This window comes from Phacochoerus africanus, chromosome 15 (assembly GCF_016906955.1).
Source record: "Phacochoerus africanus isolate WHEZ1 chromosome 15, ROS_Pafr_v1, whole genome shotgun sequence".
NCBI lineage: Eukaryota > Metazoa > Chordata > Mammalia > Artiodactyla > Suidae > Phacochoerus > Phacochoerus africanus.
In genome coordinates this window covers 46,827,689-46,844,888 of record NC_062558.1, presented here as the reverse complement: position 1 = coordinate 46,844,888, position 17,200 = coordinate 46,827,689, and the positions used below count along the sequence as shown (strand labels likewise).

The 17,200-nt window shown below is 53.1% G+C and overlaps 1 protein-coding gene across 3 annotated transcripts in view; it reads right to left on the bottom strand.

The window, feature by feature from the left end:
- NF2 (NF2, moesin-ezrin-radixin like (MERLIN) tumor suppressor) overlaps positions 1 to 17,200 on the bottom strand; it is a 70,806-nt gene that overhangs the window by 2,979 nt on the left and 50,627 nt on the right. The window contains exons 12-16 of one of the 3 annotated variants that reach the window (XM_047759810.1): positions 16,901 to 17,118; positions 15,719 to 15,824; positions 13,780 to 13,907; positions 11,616 to 11,781; positions 9,913 to 9,957 (exon numbers count right to left, since the gene is read on the bottom strand). In XM_047759810.1, the coding sequence (XP_047615766.1) occupies positions 9,922 to 9,957; positions 11,616 to 11,781; positions 13,780 to 13,907; positions 15,719 to 15,824; positions 16,901 to 17,118 (654 nt within the window). In that variant the 3' untranslated portion in view covers positions 9,913 to 9,921. Of the gene's footprint in view, positions 1 to 9,898; positions 9,958 to 11,615; positions 11,782 to 13,779; positions 13,908 to 15,718; positions 15,825 to 16,900; positions 17,119 to 17,200 lie in introns of all 3 variants that reach the window. The other 2 variants (XM_047759811.1, XM_047759809.1) reach the window with 2 other exon arrangements.

Below are 17,200 nucleotides of genomic sequence, written 5' to 3'. Positions count from 1 at the left end.
ACTCCTGTCTACAGAGCGGTCTCTAAGATGCCTCTCGGGGTGCTGTCTGCCTTGGGTGCAGCCTGGGGTGCTCATCTAGCTGCTGGGGCAGGCCTATGTCAGATGAGGAAGGGCTTGTCCCTTCCACTCCTGGTTCCCCAGGTGGTCCCAAAGCAGACCCATGACCTGGCAGCCGAGGGGAGATTTCTATCCACAAACTGGGAGGCCGTGGCTTTGCAGGTGGGGCTGATTCAGGTGGGGAAAACAGAGCACATAGGGCAGTGCCCTGGGCAGAAACAGAGGCCCTCCCCGGAATGCTGTCCTGAGAAGCATAAGTTTGGGAAGATGTGGGGGCCAGGGGCGGGGGGCGGGGCATCAGGATGGAGCTCTTGGCTTGGCAGATAAGACCCTAGGGTTTGCAACCTCCTGGGCTGCCAAACCCCAGTTCCCAGACTCGATGGGCCATTTCCCAGGATAGCTTTGGACAGAAGCATCTGGCATGGGCACCCTTCTAGTGCCCAGTTCCCTTCTCTAGTCCTTGGGCGAGACTGTGTTCCACGTCCAGCATTGGGACTTTGCTAAGGAGAATTTATGGGAGGGGGTGGGGCACGGAGTTCATCTTCATAGCCCCAAACCATCTCACTTCATGCTTTGCACACAGTAGAAGCTCAGTTTGTGAAGTAAGAGGTAGGTGGTCAAATCAATGATAATGAAATGGTGAGATGTGTGGGAAAGTCCAGCTCCACACCAGGCTGAGAAGGCCCAGGCGCTAACTGAGAAGGCCGTCAGCTCACTGGGTGGCCTCAGACGACACCCTTGACCTCTCTGAGTTGCTTTCCACTGGCGTGAAACCGTGGGGGCAGGCGAGCTGGTCTGGTCCATTCCCTTGACCTCCGGTGGTCTCTAAATCCAAAGAGAGCCCAGTGCCATCCTCCAGAGGGTTGGGGAGGGAGACTCCAAACCAACCACTTCATCATCAAAGACACTTGGCATCAGTACGCTCAAAACGGGGCAGCTCAAGAGCTGGCTCTGGAAATCCTGCCAAATCTTCTGGCCTTGAAGTTCCTAACAAGCTACATGCAGGGAGGCATCTGAGCTGTTTCCTTCAGTGGAACCAATTTCAGAAGCCCTTTTGGAAAGCCCAGCTCTAATGGGAATGGAGAGAGCTTTCAATTCTTTGCTGAAATGCAACTCCCTCTAGAAGGATGGGTTTCTCCCGAAACACGACTGGAGGAGAAGGGCCAGGGGCCATGTGCTCTGTGAGGATGGGAACCAGAATGGGAACTAGGGAAGAAAGACGAGAGCCACTGGCACAAAAATCCTTTTGGGGGAAGAGTGTGAGTCAAAAGGTGTGAAACCCCACGTCTCTACTCAGGTTCCTCCTGTGCTCTGTGTGTGTGTGTGTGTGTGTGTGTGTGTGTGTTTGTGTGGAGGGGGGTGCTCAGGCTAGCTCCTCAGGGGACAGGGCCCTGTCACAGCCCTTTTTTCCGCACTGAGTCACACAGCACAGTCAGTCTGCCTGACCCAAAGTCTGCCTGGGCTGCTGAGTGGCTGGGTGATCCCAGGCAGGTCACTGACTCCTTCTGGCCTCAGTTCCCCACAGTGATACAAGGGCAGTGGCAGCCCCTGCCCCATAGGGTGATGTGCAGAGGGACAGAAACACTGTGAGGCGCTCAGCATTGTGCCAGGCATGAACCCTACAGCTGGCAAGACTGCACATTGCGACCCCTTCCTCCCCAGCTCTTCCCTTTGGGGAAGCAGGGCAGAGTGTGGGTTAGAGGGTGTGGGCAAAGGCGGGGGCATGGCCACCGAGGCCTGGCCACTTCCCCAGGCAGGGAGCCCGGCTGCGGGGGCCTGAGAGCCTCCTGCCCATTTGTGCAAAGCTGGCTCCAAGAATTCCTGGATCTTCTACCCGAGCTGCATGCTGGCTGTTCCCTTGAGGTGCCAGCGGAGGGTTTTGGCAGCTCTGGTAGCGCCAGATTCCAGTTGCTGGAGAGAGTGCTTGTTGGGAGGCAAAGCCTTCTTTAGGCAGGCAGCGCATTCCCTGGATCCCACCCCATGCTGACCTCTTATCTCGCAAGAGCAGGAGCTGGACCCCAGGCCAAGGAAGGGTGAGGACAAGATCAACTACTCTGGTCACGCAGAAGCAGGAAAGCATCCTGGATGTGCGGCCTCAGAAAGAGAACAATCCCCTGGCCTCCACAAGGCACCAGGCAGTTGGAGGGACAGGTGGAGTGACCAGACAGAGGTGGCGGATGTGGCTGCTGCCACCAAGGGCACTGGGGGCCTTCTGCCTCAGCCCACAGGCAGACCTGGCTGCCACGGACCCTTTCTGTACACTTCGTGGGGCTCCATTTCCATAGGAACCCCATCAGAGGAAGTTCCCACGCGAAGTGACTGGTGCTGCTGGAACCTTCCAGTCACCCCCATGGCCTGTGCCTGCTCCCACCTCAGCAGTGCTCTGTGTCTCAAGCACCAAGATGCCCGGGAGGGAAGGTCTGCAGGGAGAAGCCTGGGCTTCTTTCCTTCAGGTGGGGACTCAGAAGCCCAGGGCAGGGAGGGCCCCTCAGGGCACAGCCAGCCTCAGTCTGCCAGCTGCTCTGGGCCCCACACCTCTACGAGGCGGGCTCCCCTCACCCTCTGCTATTTCTCAAAAGCTCACTGACAGTCATGTTTCCCGCACAGCCTCCGGTGGGAGGCAGTCATAAAAGCGGAAATGGCACAAAGCTAGCCCGTTATAAAGGGCACTGCCTCTGCAGGTCTTTGTCTGCTCGTGGGAATCAGCTCACAGGCATCCCGGATTCCCGCCATCCTGTCACAGCCTAAGGTGAACAAACTGCATCAGTGTTGGGTCCATCTTCTTGCCTAGTGGGCGGCCTGGCTCTCTGTACAGCAGGCGAAGGTACCACAGAGACAAACCAGCCAAGGCCTTGCCTTCTGCAGTGTTGCATGGTGACAGCCGGAGCCACCCTGCATCCCCGTTGGTGATCCAGAAACACCCATCACCACCCCAGCCCGACTGCTGGGGTTAGGGAGGCAGCACCTCCAGGACTGGGGGGTCGTGGCTCTACAGCCATGCTGGCTGGGCTCCAAACTTCATTAGGTGCCGAAGCAGGAAAGGCTCAGGGAGCACAGAGATAAGCGGAGCCTCATGGACAGTGGCTGCATCATTCTGAGACCTGTCAAGTCTGATTCACCTTCTGAGGACAAGCAGGGAGAGTTCTGCCCAAACATGACTGGAGGCCACATCTGCCCTGCACTGTCCAGAACTCCCCCTGAATCCAGACAGGGAACCGGCTTGGAATGCCGGTGGTCACGCCCAGCTCCCTGGGAGCTCTGCAGCCTCACCCAGGGGCCCTAAGCCTCACCCACAGTCCTCTCACCGGTTCCCTAAAGACGACAAAAGAACGTGAAGTTTCCTCACGAGGCATGAGGGGGCTGACCCGCTTCTCTTCTAGCTGTCTCCTCACATCTGATTAAAATCAGCCGCGTGAATAATACGGAGGAATTAAGTTCTCTCTTGACTGAACCGGCTGTTCAAGTCTGCCACTAATCCAACTCTCTCTTGGCTGCTGATCTGTACAGTGGGGTTTTCATTTTTGGGGAGGGGGCTCTGGTCCCTCCTCAACAGACACAAGCCTGGCAGAGTTGCCCCTCCTCCTGCCCACTTCCCCATCACACTGCCAGTTGTTTGTGACAGCCCCCAGGCTATGAAAGGGCAGCACAGGGAACACTTGGCAGGGCTGGACCTCCACACCACCCAAGCTGCATGCAGTGTGACTGGACACTTCCCTTCCAGCTAAAGGAGTTCAGTTTCAGGAGATGCATGTGTCTCGTTAGAAAGACAGGACGCTGGCTCCAACCTCAGGGAGGACCTGGTACTCAGTAGCCTCTCCAGAACCCCGGCGTATATGCAATCTGCAGACTCATGGACCCCTGCTCCCTGGGCGAGGACTTCAGGCAGCCCATCAAGATACAAGGATCTGGCACTACCCACTCCTGGGAAATGGCCCCCAGCAAGTCTGGAGGGCACCTGTGACAAGCACCAAGCTCACGGATCCCTCCAGGCCTGCCCTGCAGTGAAGGCTTCCAGCTACCAAGCTCCTCCGGCAACATTCCCAAGAGTGCCCCCTGCTGGAAAAATACAGACCCCTGGGCTGGCTGCCAGCTCTCTCCTTCCAGCTCTCCTCTAAAAGTCCTTTTTTGGCGGGGGGCGGGGGGGGGGGGATTGTTTCGCAAAGTGAAGGGAGACGAACTAAATGTATTCCAGCACGGAGCCTGCAGCAGCAAGGCTACTTGATTAAGAACGAATTACACTTTCATCAGCACATAAGAGAAAATTGATTCACAAGGCTGCATTGTGACAATCTTGTTCCTAAAGCAAAAGGAGTGGCGTGGGGCTGGGCAGGACAGAGGGTCACTTCGGCTATCGATGACACAGAGAGAGAGAGAAGGAGAGAGGGGGCGAAAGAGGGAGAGCGAGAGCACGAGGGAAGCTCTACAATTAAGCTGGGAGAACAAAACTAATCAGAGCACCAGGATTCCTCCAACTAGTCTCTGGGGGCCTTGCCTCAATCCACTCATCCTGGGGGAGAAGCGAGGAAGTGGGGTGGGGAAGCGTCTAATTCATTTTAAACAATAAGACCCACAACGCTGAGCCCATTTTAGATACTAACCTAATAATTCTCGTCACTGAGACTCTGCCTGTCCCATAAAAACGCAGTGGAATTGAAACGCAAGCCCTAAAATCATGTTACACTTCCTCTCCGACAATACAGATCTTCTGAGAACGGAGGAGCGGGGGAGGGCGCAGATACAAAAGGAGGTGCAGATTCTCCACCAGGAGCAGGAAAGTGACAGCCAAATCCAGCAGCAGGAAATTCCAACATAATCTCTGGTTTGGGGTGTGATAAACATCCCCTTCCAAACCGAAGCTGAGGGGGCAGGGCTGGTGAAGGGGGAAAGCTGCAAACTGGCCAGATTAAGCCACTCTGCCATCTTGCTAGTTGACAGCTTTCACCCAAATGCCATCTGGAGATGTGCACAGGGAGAGGGCTGTCCACACACTTATCCCTAAACAGAGGTGGGATGAAGTCCACTGCAATGAACAAATCCAATTTGGTATCAGCTGCTTTACCTGCTCTAGAGAGAATTCTGCTGTGGAAAACCCAGAGGGTGCCTTTGGTTTATTCATCCGTCAGAGACCCAAAGCAGCAGAACGACGCCTGCAAACTGGTGTCTGCTGGTGTCTCCAGCTGCCCGAATGAGGCTGTCTGGGTCTTACTCCATTCCTCCACCTGGAAAACAGACTAATCGGCCTGATTCACCTCACTGGGCAGGGGGCCACCACAGAGCGCTCTGAACGAGCACCTTAGGGAAAAGGGGCAGATATACTGATGTCATTTCGGACCGCCAATATTGGAAGGGAAATCACAGCAAAGATCCTAAGAACAGAACCTCGAGTCCGCAGAATGAGTTTACATCCTGCTGATGCAGTGACCAATCAGGTGCCGGAGGAAAGCTGCACTGAAACGTATCTTCAGCGCTGACGGACCAAATGAGGTGTTTTACTGCATCAAATAAAGCCCACTAATGTCCTCATGCACTTCCGAATGGTGGTAAAATATCCTGGAGAGCAAGGCAGTTTGTGCAGGCTCCTCAATGCCTCCCAAAGGGCAAGTGCCTGACCAGGTAAGAACTACCAGCTGAAGGGAGGGACTGGAGCATGGTCTTTTGGCAAAGAAGCTGATAGAATCTTCTACCTAAAGAGCTACCAGGAACAAGCAAGAAAACTGGATGAGCTCAGCAGTTAAAAGGCACGTGGCCTTCAGGGACGAGCCCAGGCCCAGGTGCAGGAGGGGGGCAGCCTGGGTTCAGCCTTCACCTGCGACGCCTCCTCTGTACTTCCCAGGAGCCATGGCCCTCTCTCCTGTGCTCTACATCCACATCCAGTGCCTCTGCTGCTCCTCGCTGACCCCTGTTCTTACCTCTGCCCTGCTCTCACAATAAAGGGAAGGTGCTGGAGCCAGGGCACTGCCTTTCATGTCAGGCAGAGGATGCCCCACCAGACAATGCCGGGTTTCCAAAGCAGACAGAGCCACTTGGGTCCGTGAGCGGGTTCTGGGGGTTGAACACAGGCATTGCAGACTGCTGAGCTGCCCCCGTTCAGGCAGGCAGCACAGACCCAAGGTCATGAGGGAGGCCTGGCTGCTTTAATTGTAGGGGATGCCACCCACGCACAGTCCATTTCGCCCTGTGATTTATCACTTGCCGGTGTTTTATTTAATTTTCACTTTTTGTCTTTTTAGGGCTGCACCCGCAGCATATGGAGGTTCCCAGGCTGGGGTAGAATCGGAGCTGCAGTCTCAGGCCTACCCTAGAGCCACAGCAACGTCAGATCCAAGCTGTGTCTGTGACCTACACCACAGTTCACGGCAACGCCAGATTCTTAACTCACTGAGCGAGGTCAGCGATCAAACCTGCATCCTATGGATGCTAGTCAGATTTGTTTGCTCTGAGCCACGACGGTAACTCTACTTCCTGGTGTTTTAAGGACTGTACTTCACTTGGCCAGCCCTGTATGTCTAAGGGGTGTCTGTGCAGACTGAAGATGACATTGCGACTCTTACGTCTTCCTGATCCAAGAGAGACAGTTGGAGTTTTGGATAAATGTCAAGGCTCCTCCACCAGCAGAAACCACAGCTGGACCTCGATGCTTCAAACTTTCTAATAATCAAATAAGCTTCTAAGCTCTACAACCCCTCAGATTTCTCATCTGTCAATTGCTTTTGAAATCCTGTGCTTCCTCGGAGACCACGGGCACAAAAAGGATGACAAGTTTGCTGGAACTCATTGCAGCCCAGGACTGGGGGCTGAAACAATGTCTTGAGAGGGATGAAAAAAAGTGCAACTGTGTTTTCACCTCCAGAGCATGCATGTTGAGTAGTTAAGTCACACTTGGCCACCACCTGCTTCATCTGCAAGGTGGCTCTGAAGGCAAGAGGCTCAAGCCCAAGACACTGTGTCCCCTTCCCCACCCTCAATGAGGACTTCACAACCTCATTCAAAAGACCCAGAGACTAGGAATATATGTCACTCTCGCTCCCCTCCTCTGAGAAGGTCACGGATCTAGGTTCCCAAGGGCAGCTTTGGAACACGAGGGCCACTTGGACACAGACGCAAATGCCAAACCAGTTGCATTGGTTACCAATTGGGAGAAAACAGGAATTCAAGGAGTTAAGATTTGCAGGAGGAAAATGGCATACCCTTGCAAACCCAAATCATACAATAGAAAGAATCAGTGGAGTTAATTCTCACTTCTGAAAAGCTTTTACCTCCCAACACATGGGAAGTCAAACAATTAGTGGACATGCGTGTCACTAGTTGTACCCACAGTGTGGTGTGTTCCTGGCCCCAGGCTCACAAGCAGATTTGCTCCTTTGTGTAGTTTTAGGCCCCTGCTGAGTTCTTACAGTGAACTGTTTCCTGTGTGTTACCTCATTTAATCCTCGTAACAATCCAAGGGGCTACGAACCGTTTTATTCCCTTTTTACAGGTGAGGGCACTGAGACTGAAGAGAAGGTAAGAAGTACAGGGAGAGTTAAGTGGCAGAATAGGAGCAACCCAGGTGGATGCTTCTCAGCATTCCCAAAGGAACATGGTAACCCAACACCCACTGCCCCGTAAACCAGCCCCGGACGGTCCTGCTGAGGCAGGGTTGGCACCGAGGCCTCTAGGTGAGGCAGGCGGACCATTCTTCCCTTGCAGAAATCTATGATCAAAACCCACAAAAAACCAAACAGAAATCAATGCAGGCTGGTTCGAACCAAGGTTGATGATAAGACTCAGGACAGTGGAAAGTCTCCAGTTTCCCACTGGTCTGCATTTCTTACCCTGGCGTTTTGAGAGGGGGCTCTAACCTTGACATGCTAGGTGCTCATACTTCAGAGCTCACTTTGGCCCAGACTGCAGCAGGCCCAAAGCCAGAGGCACCTGGGCATAACATGGGGCTGGCCGGTAGTCATTGTCAGTGACCACAGAGACCACCAAAGGCTAGGAAGTGGAAAGTGCACCTAGCTTCATGTGCAGCAAAATCTACTACTATTTATCTGGTGATGCTAACCCCAGCTGTAGGATAATGTGAGAAAAAGAATGTATCTATATATGACTGGCTCACTTTGCTGTACAGCAGAAATTGACAGAACAATGCAAATCAACAATAATAAAAAAAAATTTTAAAAAGCTAACTCCACTTTTATTAACCCTTGGTTAATCAGAATCCTTGATTAACTACAGCTTGGCAGTCGGGTGAAAACAACTGCACATCAAGACATTAAAAAAGAGGCTTCTGTTCATGTCCTAGGAGCAGTACAAGTTTGACTACAAATCAAACCTCATTTGTCTATAATCACAGCTCAGTGAGAACTGACGGTAAGAACCAGGCCCCTGAAGAATCTAAACGTTCTGAATCATTACAGAAAGAAGAAAGATGAAATCATATCAAGGTAGAACAGTATGGTCATACATAAGGAACATCTGACAGCACAGACTGAAAAAAAAAAAAAAGGATTTTTTTGCGTGTCTCTATGCCAGCCACGGGGCCCAGGAAGCCACGGTGGATCTACCCTGGGGTCCTCTGGGGGGCTCGGGGTGCTGCCTGAGCAGACACTCCACCTGGCCTGCCCGTTCTGGGGCTCATCACACCTGCCCAGCTCTGAGCACGTGCTGCTTGGTGCTGGGGTGTTTGATGCCACAGTGTGGTACGAAAGCTGAAGAAATAGGAGCCTGCTAAATAAAAGTGTCACACACAAATTGTGGTTCACACCGTGGGTTCCTGGAACCACTGACAGATGGAATCCATCTGATAATGAGATCCATCTGGGACTTTAATAGCTAACCTCTCCTGGTTGGATAGCAACCACAGATAGGATCTATCCTATGCCAGATCGCACTTTTTGGTACAAAGCTCCCAAAAGTCTTATTTTATTCTAGGAGCAGAAACCACAGTGAGCACACCGAAGGATACATCCCATGAGGCCGTCCGTCGGGTGTCGGCGGGCTCACTGGCGTGGGTACTACTGGGGGGGTCAGGCGAAGGGCAGAGGCAGGATGTTATTTTATCACTGAGCATAATAAATTCTCTCTGCTGCCTAGGCATATTGGGAGAATAATGAACTGTTGCAGAAGGAAAGCCCCAATCATTCAATTAATTCCCTCCACGAGCACTGACTGCCCGTCTGCTGGGTGCCCACGCCAACCACAACTGCACCCCGGCAGTGCTGGAGCTGGAGCGGAGACGGTATTAGAGCGCTGGCAGACAGACCGGCCGCTCAGGCCGACACTAATCAGACCCCCGCGCTATTATTGGTTTGCTCTACTTGGAAAGAGGACAGATGTGTACAGAAAGGGAGGCTCCAGAGGAAAAGGAGGAGCAGGGCAGCCCCTTCATCCCATGATCAGAAGTCACCGGCTACAACTGTGGTTCTGTAGAGCCGAAGACCGCATGGAAGGTCTCGATCTCGAGTTAAAAAGACAGGTCTTCAGAACACCCAGTTCACCCTGTTTCCATGCTAGGGTTATTCGTCTAAGGAGTATGCCACCAAGACAAAGGACTTTAGACAGACCTGACCGGACAAGAAGCCATGACTTTCCCCAGCCCAGCAACGACACAAGATGTGAAGGGCGGCGGGGCCTGCAGCCCCATAACATGCTCTTCAGAACGAGGCAGCCTTCTGGGCCCTTGGAGGCTGGTCTGGCCCCACAGGGCAGACGCCTGCTCTCAGACTCAAAGCATGCTGCGGCCAGTCCCCAGGTGCCACCTGCCCTCGGGAGGGGTTGGTGTGACCCGGGGACAGAGACAGGCAAGCTCATGCAGGGGTTAGTATCACAGAAGGCAGTCCCGTCACCACATACAGAGTACCTGGAATAACCTACTTTGAGGGCTCAAATGCAGATAGGTCTTCTGCCTTGGGCTTGAGGCTAAACCAGCAAAATAAAATGGAAAACAAAAACATACCCTGTGATATCAACAAAGCCACATGTGCCATTTGCAAAATGCTCAGACAGGCCTGAAACTGTGACAAGTGACTACATTTGTTTCTTTTTATGGTTTGGAAACGGGCCTCTCCAGCTTTCAGCACCCCGGGGCCCCATGGCCCAGGGCCCAGCTCACCGCAGCAGCGGCAGAGCTTAGCTGCGCCCGGCGCCCAGGGAGGGTGGGTGGGGACGGGAGGGGTCCGAGGCATCTCCTTTGAGGGCCAATCGGCTCGCTGGCCCTGCGTCCTTCTTCCTCTCTGCTCACCAGCCAAGGCCACGCTCCAGTTCCTCTTTCGCTGTTTCAGAATTTGGTTTGGAAGGGAAACCCAGTAAGTTACAGAATCCGGAGGAAAGAAGAACGTGGACGCTGGAAAAGGTCTCTCCTTCCAGGTCACACTACTGAAAGGAATTCTCTACTTGGTGCCGATACTAAGTGGAGTCAAGAGGGAGGATTCAGGGCTTCTGACTCTACCCCTCAACGATGGCAGCTAGATACAGATCTCCTGGCGTTTTCAGATACAGCTTAACCACTGAAAACAGACAGTCCTCAAGCTGGGAAACCAATTTAAAGACTAAGGTAAAGGGTACAAAATTAGGAGTTCCCGTCGTGGTGCAGTGGTTAATGAATCTGACTAGGAACCATGAGGTTTCGGGTTCGATCCCTGGCCTCACTCAGTGGGTTAAGGATCCGGCGTTGCCGTGAGCTGTGGTGTGGGTTGCAGATGCGGCTCGGATCCTGCGTTGCTGTGACTCTGGCGTAGGCTGGTGGCTACAGCTTCGATTCGACCCCTAGCCTGGGAATCTCTATATGCCTCAGGAGCGGCCCAAGAAACGGCAAAAAGCCAAAAAAAAAAAAAAATTAAACATATCTAACTCTCATCAGTTAAGCTCAATGAACAGTCTTGCCTTATTGACCCCTGTTTTCTAGATGTGAACCTGGCCCTGGGGTAACAGTCAGGAGCAGACATCAGCTGGCAGGAGCAGACCTTTCTGCTTTGCCCAACGTAAGAGAAGTACACTCCTGGGCAGGCAGTCGGTATGGAATGTAACTTCCTCGGAAATGCTGAAAGCTCAAAATATCCATAAAGATATGAAACCGTTGGCAACATAAATGAAGTCTCATCTTTTAAAACGTGAAGGTCCTTCTAGGTATTTTCTTTCAAGTATGAAAAAAAGTTAAAAATTCAGCAGCTCTAGAACTATACAGTCCTTGCCACTTAAAAACACAAAAAGACTAGAGGGAGAGTCCATTCTCAACAGCCTCCCTTTCATTTTGCTTTCTCATTAACTAAGGCAGCTCCCTGGGCAGAACTCCCCTCGGCTTAAAAGACAGAACTGCTTTGCTGCTAAATGATGGATCAAAACCCGTCCTGTAACAGTGATTCATTTCATCAGAGCTTTTAACACAAGCTCCCCTTCCATCAAGCCAATGGGTTCACAGCTATTGGCAGATTAAATTCCCTTTCTGGCATGAGTCAAAAAATTTCCTCAACTAAGGATATATAAAAAATGACAACAGTTGAATGACAGAGGTAACCAGATGCCAACCTCTCATTTCATTAATGACTGTCAAGATCAGCAAAAGCCCAGCGACTCAGTACCTTTTTAATGGTATTGTGCTTGCTGCTGGTGCCACCCCGGTCAGAGTTCTCGTTGTGCAGAATATCCAGGGCTGTCTCCCTCTCTTTGAGTTTCAAGGCCTCGATCTCTGTCTTGAGTTCATTGAGCTGTTCCTGCAGATGCTTGCTCTTCTCCATATACTCCACTCTGCCAGCAAGAGGAGAGTGAGTCACGGCTTTGGCCAACCAGGAGACGCACTGTGGCTGAGAGGCTCCAGACCCACAGGCTGCTTGGCCTGGGACCCAGGGTCTGAGGCCTGGGGTTCACGTCTCTGCTCAGCCACTCATGGGCTGTGGGAGCTCGAGCTGGTCACTTAACTGCTCTGTTTCCTCATCCATGAAATAGGGACAATGAGCACAGGGCTATCTATGGTCAGGATTAAACAGAAAGAAGTGTAGGAAAGCCTCAGTAAACTCTCATACCAGTTGTAATGAACAGCAGACAGCTTTTAGTTCTGTCCAAAAACAACTGGAGAAACAAACCTCCTGACACCCCAATCTCCTTGTCTCAGCCCTTCTTGGAGAGGTGATTTCATTCTGGTGACCTCTTCTGATAGGCCTTGGCCACATCCCTACTTGTTTAGGGACATCATCGCCTAAAGATGACAGAGGCTCACTCAGCCAGCACTAGGGAGAGAAAGACGCCCACCCTCCCCTGCAAGCAGATACTGTATCTGTGTGGGTGAACCCCCGGGGCGTCCAACTGCACGGGCACGGCCAGGCAAACCCTGCGACACAGACCCAGGGGATGCTTCACAGCCATTCCCGTGGCTGGTTATGGACTCTGCCCACGTGCGCACAGGCAATGAGTCAGAAAACACAAGCTGTGAAAGCAGGACACTGAACAGGACACAGCCTCACCCTCATCACAACCAGGTCACGCTGAGCATGCCTGGGAAACAGTGGAGGGCTGGGGGGAACTCAGACCACGGTGCCACAGAGACGAGGGTCCCCTCTATCCTCAGCACTCGGGCCCAAAGAGACGGCCTGTGGCTGCCCGTGCTGGGCACTGGGAGGGTCATCCAAGGACATCAAACAAGGTGAGAGCACAGAGTCAGACCGGCGAGGGGCCGGATCCAAGCCTGTTCCTCACCAGCTGTGGGATGCTGGGTGAATGCCTTAAAGGCTCGAAATCTGGGTTCTCATTTACAAATGGGAACACTAAACCTACCTTTGAAGTCGGTTAGTGGGAATGAAATGAGATAAAAGCTGAAGGACACTGTCACCCAGGCACCCAATGCCTGGCAGCTACTGTGACTGAGCCCTGGCCAGCTGTGGCACAAGCTGGCTCATTTATCTTTTTTTTTTTTTCCCGGTCTTTTTGCCTTTTCTAGGGATGCTTCTGTGGCATATGGAGGTTCCCAGGCTAGGGGTCTAATCAGAGCTGAAGCCACTGGCCTATGCCAGAGCCACAGCAACACCAGATCCAAGCTGCGTCTGCAACCTATACCACAGCTCAAGGCAACGCTGGATCCCTAACCCACTGAGCAAGGCCAGGGATCAAACCCGCAACCTCATGGTTCCTAGTTGGATCTGTTAACTACTGTGCCACGCCGGGAACTCCATGGCTCATTTATCTTTGATTAGGGACCTCCTAAGTTGTCCTCTGCCAGGGGGCTCCCTGCCTTCTCAGACCCCCTTCCCTGACCCTAAAGTGAGGGAGGAGAGCAGCTCAGGGCGTGCTGGGGTCAAGCTGGCTGCCGCCCTGGCTGTTTGCTCTTCTCAGCCTGAAGCCTGAGTTCCTTCTCTCTCGCCCTTGTTCTAGACATGGGACCCGCCACAGAGCTCAGCCGCCAGAGAACACAAGTAGGAAACATGTTCCATCACCAGCTTAGAACACAACCATCATGTGAGCAGCCGTTGGACAGGCTTGGAGACCCCCAAAAACCCCTTCTATACTTTAGGTGGGCTTTGGAGCCACTTTAAACTCCAGGTCACTAATCAAGTGTCATTTTTATCCTGGAAGAGTGAACGCTGGCCTGTTGCTCTTCCATTCGGATTAGGAAATTCCTCTTCCAGTGGGTGAGAACAGAGCACACCTTGGCAGGAGTTAGTGACCGGCGGCCCTCCACATCCCCAGGCCCAGATCCACTCATTCTGCTCACCGGCTGGCCAGGCGGGATGCAGGGGAGGGGGGACTACGTACTTTTCTTTCTCTATCTCCATGGAAAGCCGCTTCATGTCCGTATCCTTGAAGTCGAAAGACAGGCTGTCACCAATGAGGTTGAAGCTTGGTATGTCAGAAGGCAACGGTGCTGGGATGGGGTTCATCGGCTGCAAGAGAGGAATCTCTGATTAGGAGGTTTGGTTTCACAAGACTGGAGGGCCCTGCTGCAACAACCACTGGTCCCTCCAGAGGCCGCAAAGGCTCTGGGCCCAGCGTGCAGAGGCAATTAGATTTGTTTTGAAGACTTTCTCCTCCCAGACCAAAGGGTCACCGGAATACAGTCCCAATCTACTTCTCCCACTGTCCCCCCTTACAAGATCATAAACCACATCCTTTATTACCCCTGGACCTCTTCACTTCCCATCTCTGTTCCTCTGCTTAAACCACATTGCCTCTCTACACCCCATCTCTCTTTTAAGGCCCTAGAATGTTCTATCTTCTGATCTGGGGCTGCATACAAGGGTGTGTTGAGTTTGTGAAAATTCATCAAGCTGTACAGTTATCATCTGGACACTTCTCTGTACATGTTATGCTTCATAAAAATTTCTGAAAATTGGGGCTCTGGGAGCTGCCCTCCTGGTGGCAGCACACCCTGGTACTACCTCTGCGGGGAGCATCGGAGCAGAACACCTCACCCAGCTCTTCTATATATGAGAATTTATTCTACCAACATGTCCAGTGTGTGTGCAAGGGCTTGTGTCCAGGGATGTCCAGTGCAGACTTGTTCGTAACTGCAGAGGGAAGAGACTATGTTCCCACACACAGTGGACTGGTTAAATAATCACAATCCTCCATACAATGAAATGTGATTAAAAATGTGATTAAAAGAGAGTTCTCTTATGGCGCAGTGGGTTAAGGATTTGGCGTTGTCACTGCAGTGGCTCGGGTTTGATCCCTGGCCCAGGAACTTCCACATGCCGCAGGTAAAGCCAAAAAAATCCCCCATGCACATCTTGGGTGTCTTGCCCAGATGAACCCTCAGACGACTCCAGTCCCAGCTGCCATCTGCCGGCCACCAACAGCCCTCAGAGATCCCCAAGGAGGGATCATCGGCCGTGAGAGAGAATGACAAATGGCTGCCTTGAGCTATGTGGCTGGTTAGGTGTGGCTGTCACACAGTAATGGATGACCAGAACAGATGTCAGAAGCAACTGCTCACACTTCCCTCCACCTCAAACCCGAGCGGCTCTGCCTCTAAGCCCTGTGTACCTCTTGGCCGAGTGCATGTCCATGTGCTGGCCTGGAACACACTGTCGTCTCCATCCCCCCACCCAGCAGGTTCCTGCTCATCCTTCAAGAGTCAGCAGGTGCTTCCTGAGCCTCCCTGTGCTGTCAGGCTGGGCTAAGTTCTCCTCTGGGTGCCTGGGCACCCACTTCTATACAGACCCCAACCTGCCTGCAAAAGAGTCTGCTCAACTGAATGCACAGGGGAAAGGAAGGGATGAGGCATCTCTATTCATCCAGTGACATGGAAGCCTGCTTCCTTGTCCCCAGATTGAGGCTGGAAGCTGGGTTCTGCATGGTCATGGCCCCCTCTGAGGGCCCATGGGACCTCCCCAGGATCACAGTCATGGCATCTAGTCATACAGTAGTTGGAGATTACTTTCAGCTTGGCAGTCAGAGGCCAGAGAAAAAGTTCTCTCGAGGATAATCTGGGACCACATTTCTTAGAACAAGAAAAGCATTTCAGAGTTTCAAGAGGCCCCGCTGCCTGTTATCTAGGCAGCCAGAGAGCTGAAGAACCAGTCCAAGGCCAAGTGGCAGACCAGGTGCCCACCCTGTCCCTGACCGCAGGGCTCTGCACTGCTCACTCTGTTATATGGTTGCTTAAAAGTCACCCCAAAGGCCCTGCTGGGGAACTGGAGAGCTGGGAGTGCAGGGACAGCTTTGGAGCCAAATGCCCCCCAACTGCGCTCACCGGATACGTGGGCTTGGTGGTGATTTCCAGAAGCTTCTGCTTGGCTCTTCGCTCTGCCTCACGGGCTTCCTGCAGGTCCTGCTTCAGCTGATCGGCCTCCTTGGCCCTGCAAGGAGAGGAGGAGTCATCAGCTCCACAGAAGGTGACAGGAGGACAGAGACCCCTTTGCTCTCTTCCCCCTCAGGGAGGCGGGAGCTGGGTTAACCCTGAGGATGGCACCACACCAGGCAAACATACAGAGTGGAGGGTGAGGAGCATTTACACGAAGTCTGAACTTTTGAGTCAGGGACGTATTCCTGGGAATTGTTCATTTCAACTGACTTCCAGTTTAAATGGTGGTGAGAGGAGTCAGGGACGAAGAGGGAGAAGTCGGGGAGGGGCTCGCAGCATTCTTGGCTTCTTTCTGGGTGAGGGTGGGCAGGACAAAGGCCTTACACTGCTTCGCAAAGGGCAGGATGTGGAAAAACGGATTCTTCCTGGCCCAAATCAAATAACCTCCTCAGGCAGGAAGACAGGCACAAGGCCTAGAGCCTCACACATAGGACCCAGCAGACCTGGCCCAACACGCACCACTCGCGGGAGAGGTGACCGCACCCAGAAAGAAAGGAGCCCTGAACAGGGCAAGACACCTGAACCACAATCCCAGAATGACATGCAGAGTGGAGAGGAAACTGCAGTGACTACATTTTGGTAGTGAAACGCCAAATTCAGGTGTTCTAAATGCAAGACCAAATGCTGTGAGGAATGAGACCGTTTATGTGACGGCTGCAGGACCAGGACAACCCAGGAGCAGAGCTCAGATTCCAGTCCCATCCTGTAGCCCATGGCTCCACCTTCTCCTCCCATCTGTAGGGACGCTAACGGTGAACAGAGGCTATTTTCCCACAGCCCCCAAACATAAAGGGAAAAGGAGCACATTGCCTAAGTGTAAGGAGAGCCTCTTCACATCTCAGCTAAAAGCAGTCTGGGTGCGGATGAGCCCAACTCTCAGAGGGACAGGGTCTGATCACAAGGCACAACCCAACCAGGATCCACTGGACAAGAGAACTGCCTTCCTGCACCCTTCCAGCTCCAGCCCCATCCGCCTGTCTCGGAAGGAGCCTCTGCCCAGCCCCGGGAGATGGACAGGAGCAGAGGTCAGCTGCTGACAGGCTCTCCTCAGAATAGGATCCCCCCTCTGACCTCCTCTCTGACTCCTCAGCCATCTTCAGCGCCAGCACCTCGGCCTCCAGCACCTTCTGCTCCATCAGGCGCTTCTCTTCCTCTGTCCGGATGGCTGTGGCTTTGATCCGCTGCATCTCCTGTTCGGCCTCTGCTGCCTTCTGGGCCAGGAGCTTCGCCTCCTCCTCAGTGATCTGGGCCTTTTCTGCCAACAGGTCGGCTGTCTCCTCGGACCGCATCTGGGGAGAAGAGCATGGTCATCGGGGATGGGGGCCGTGGGCTGTAATCCCGCCCAGATCAGGCCTCACATACTCAGGTCTG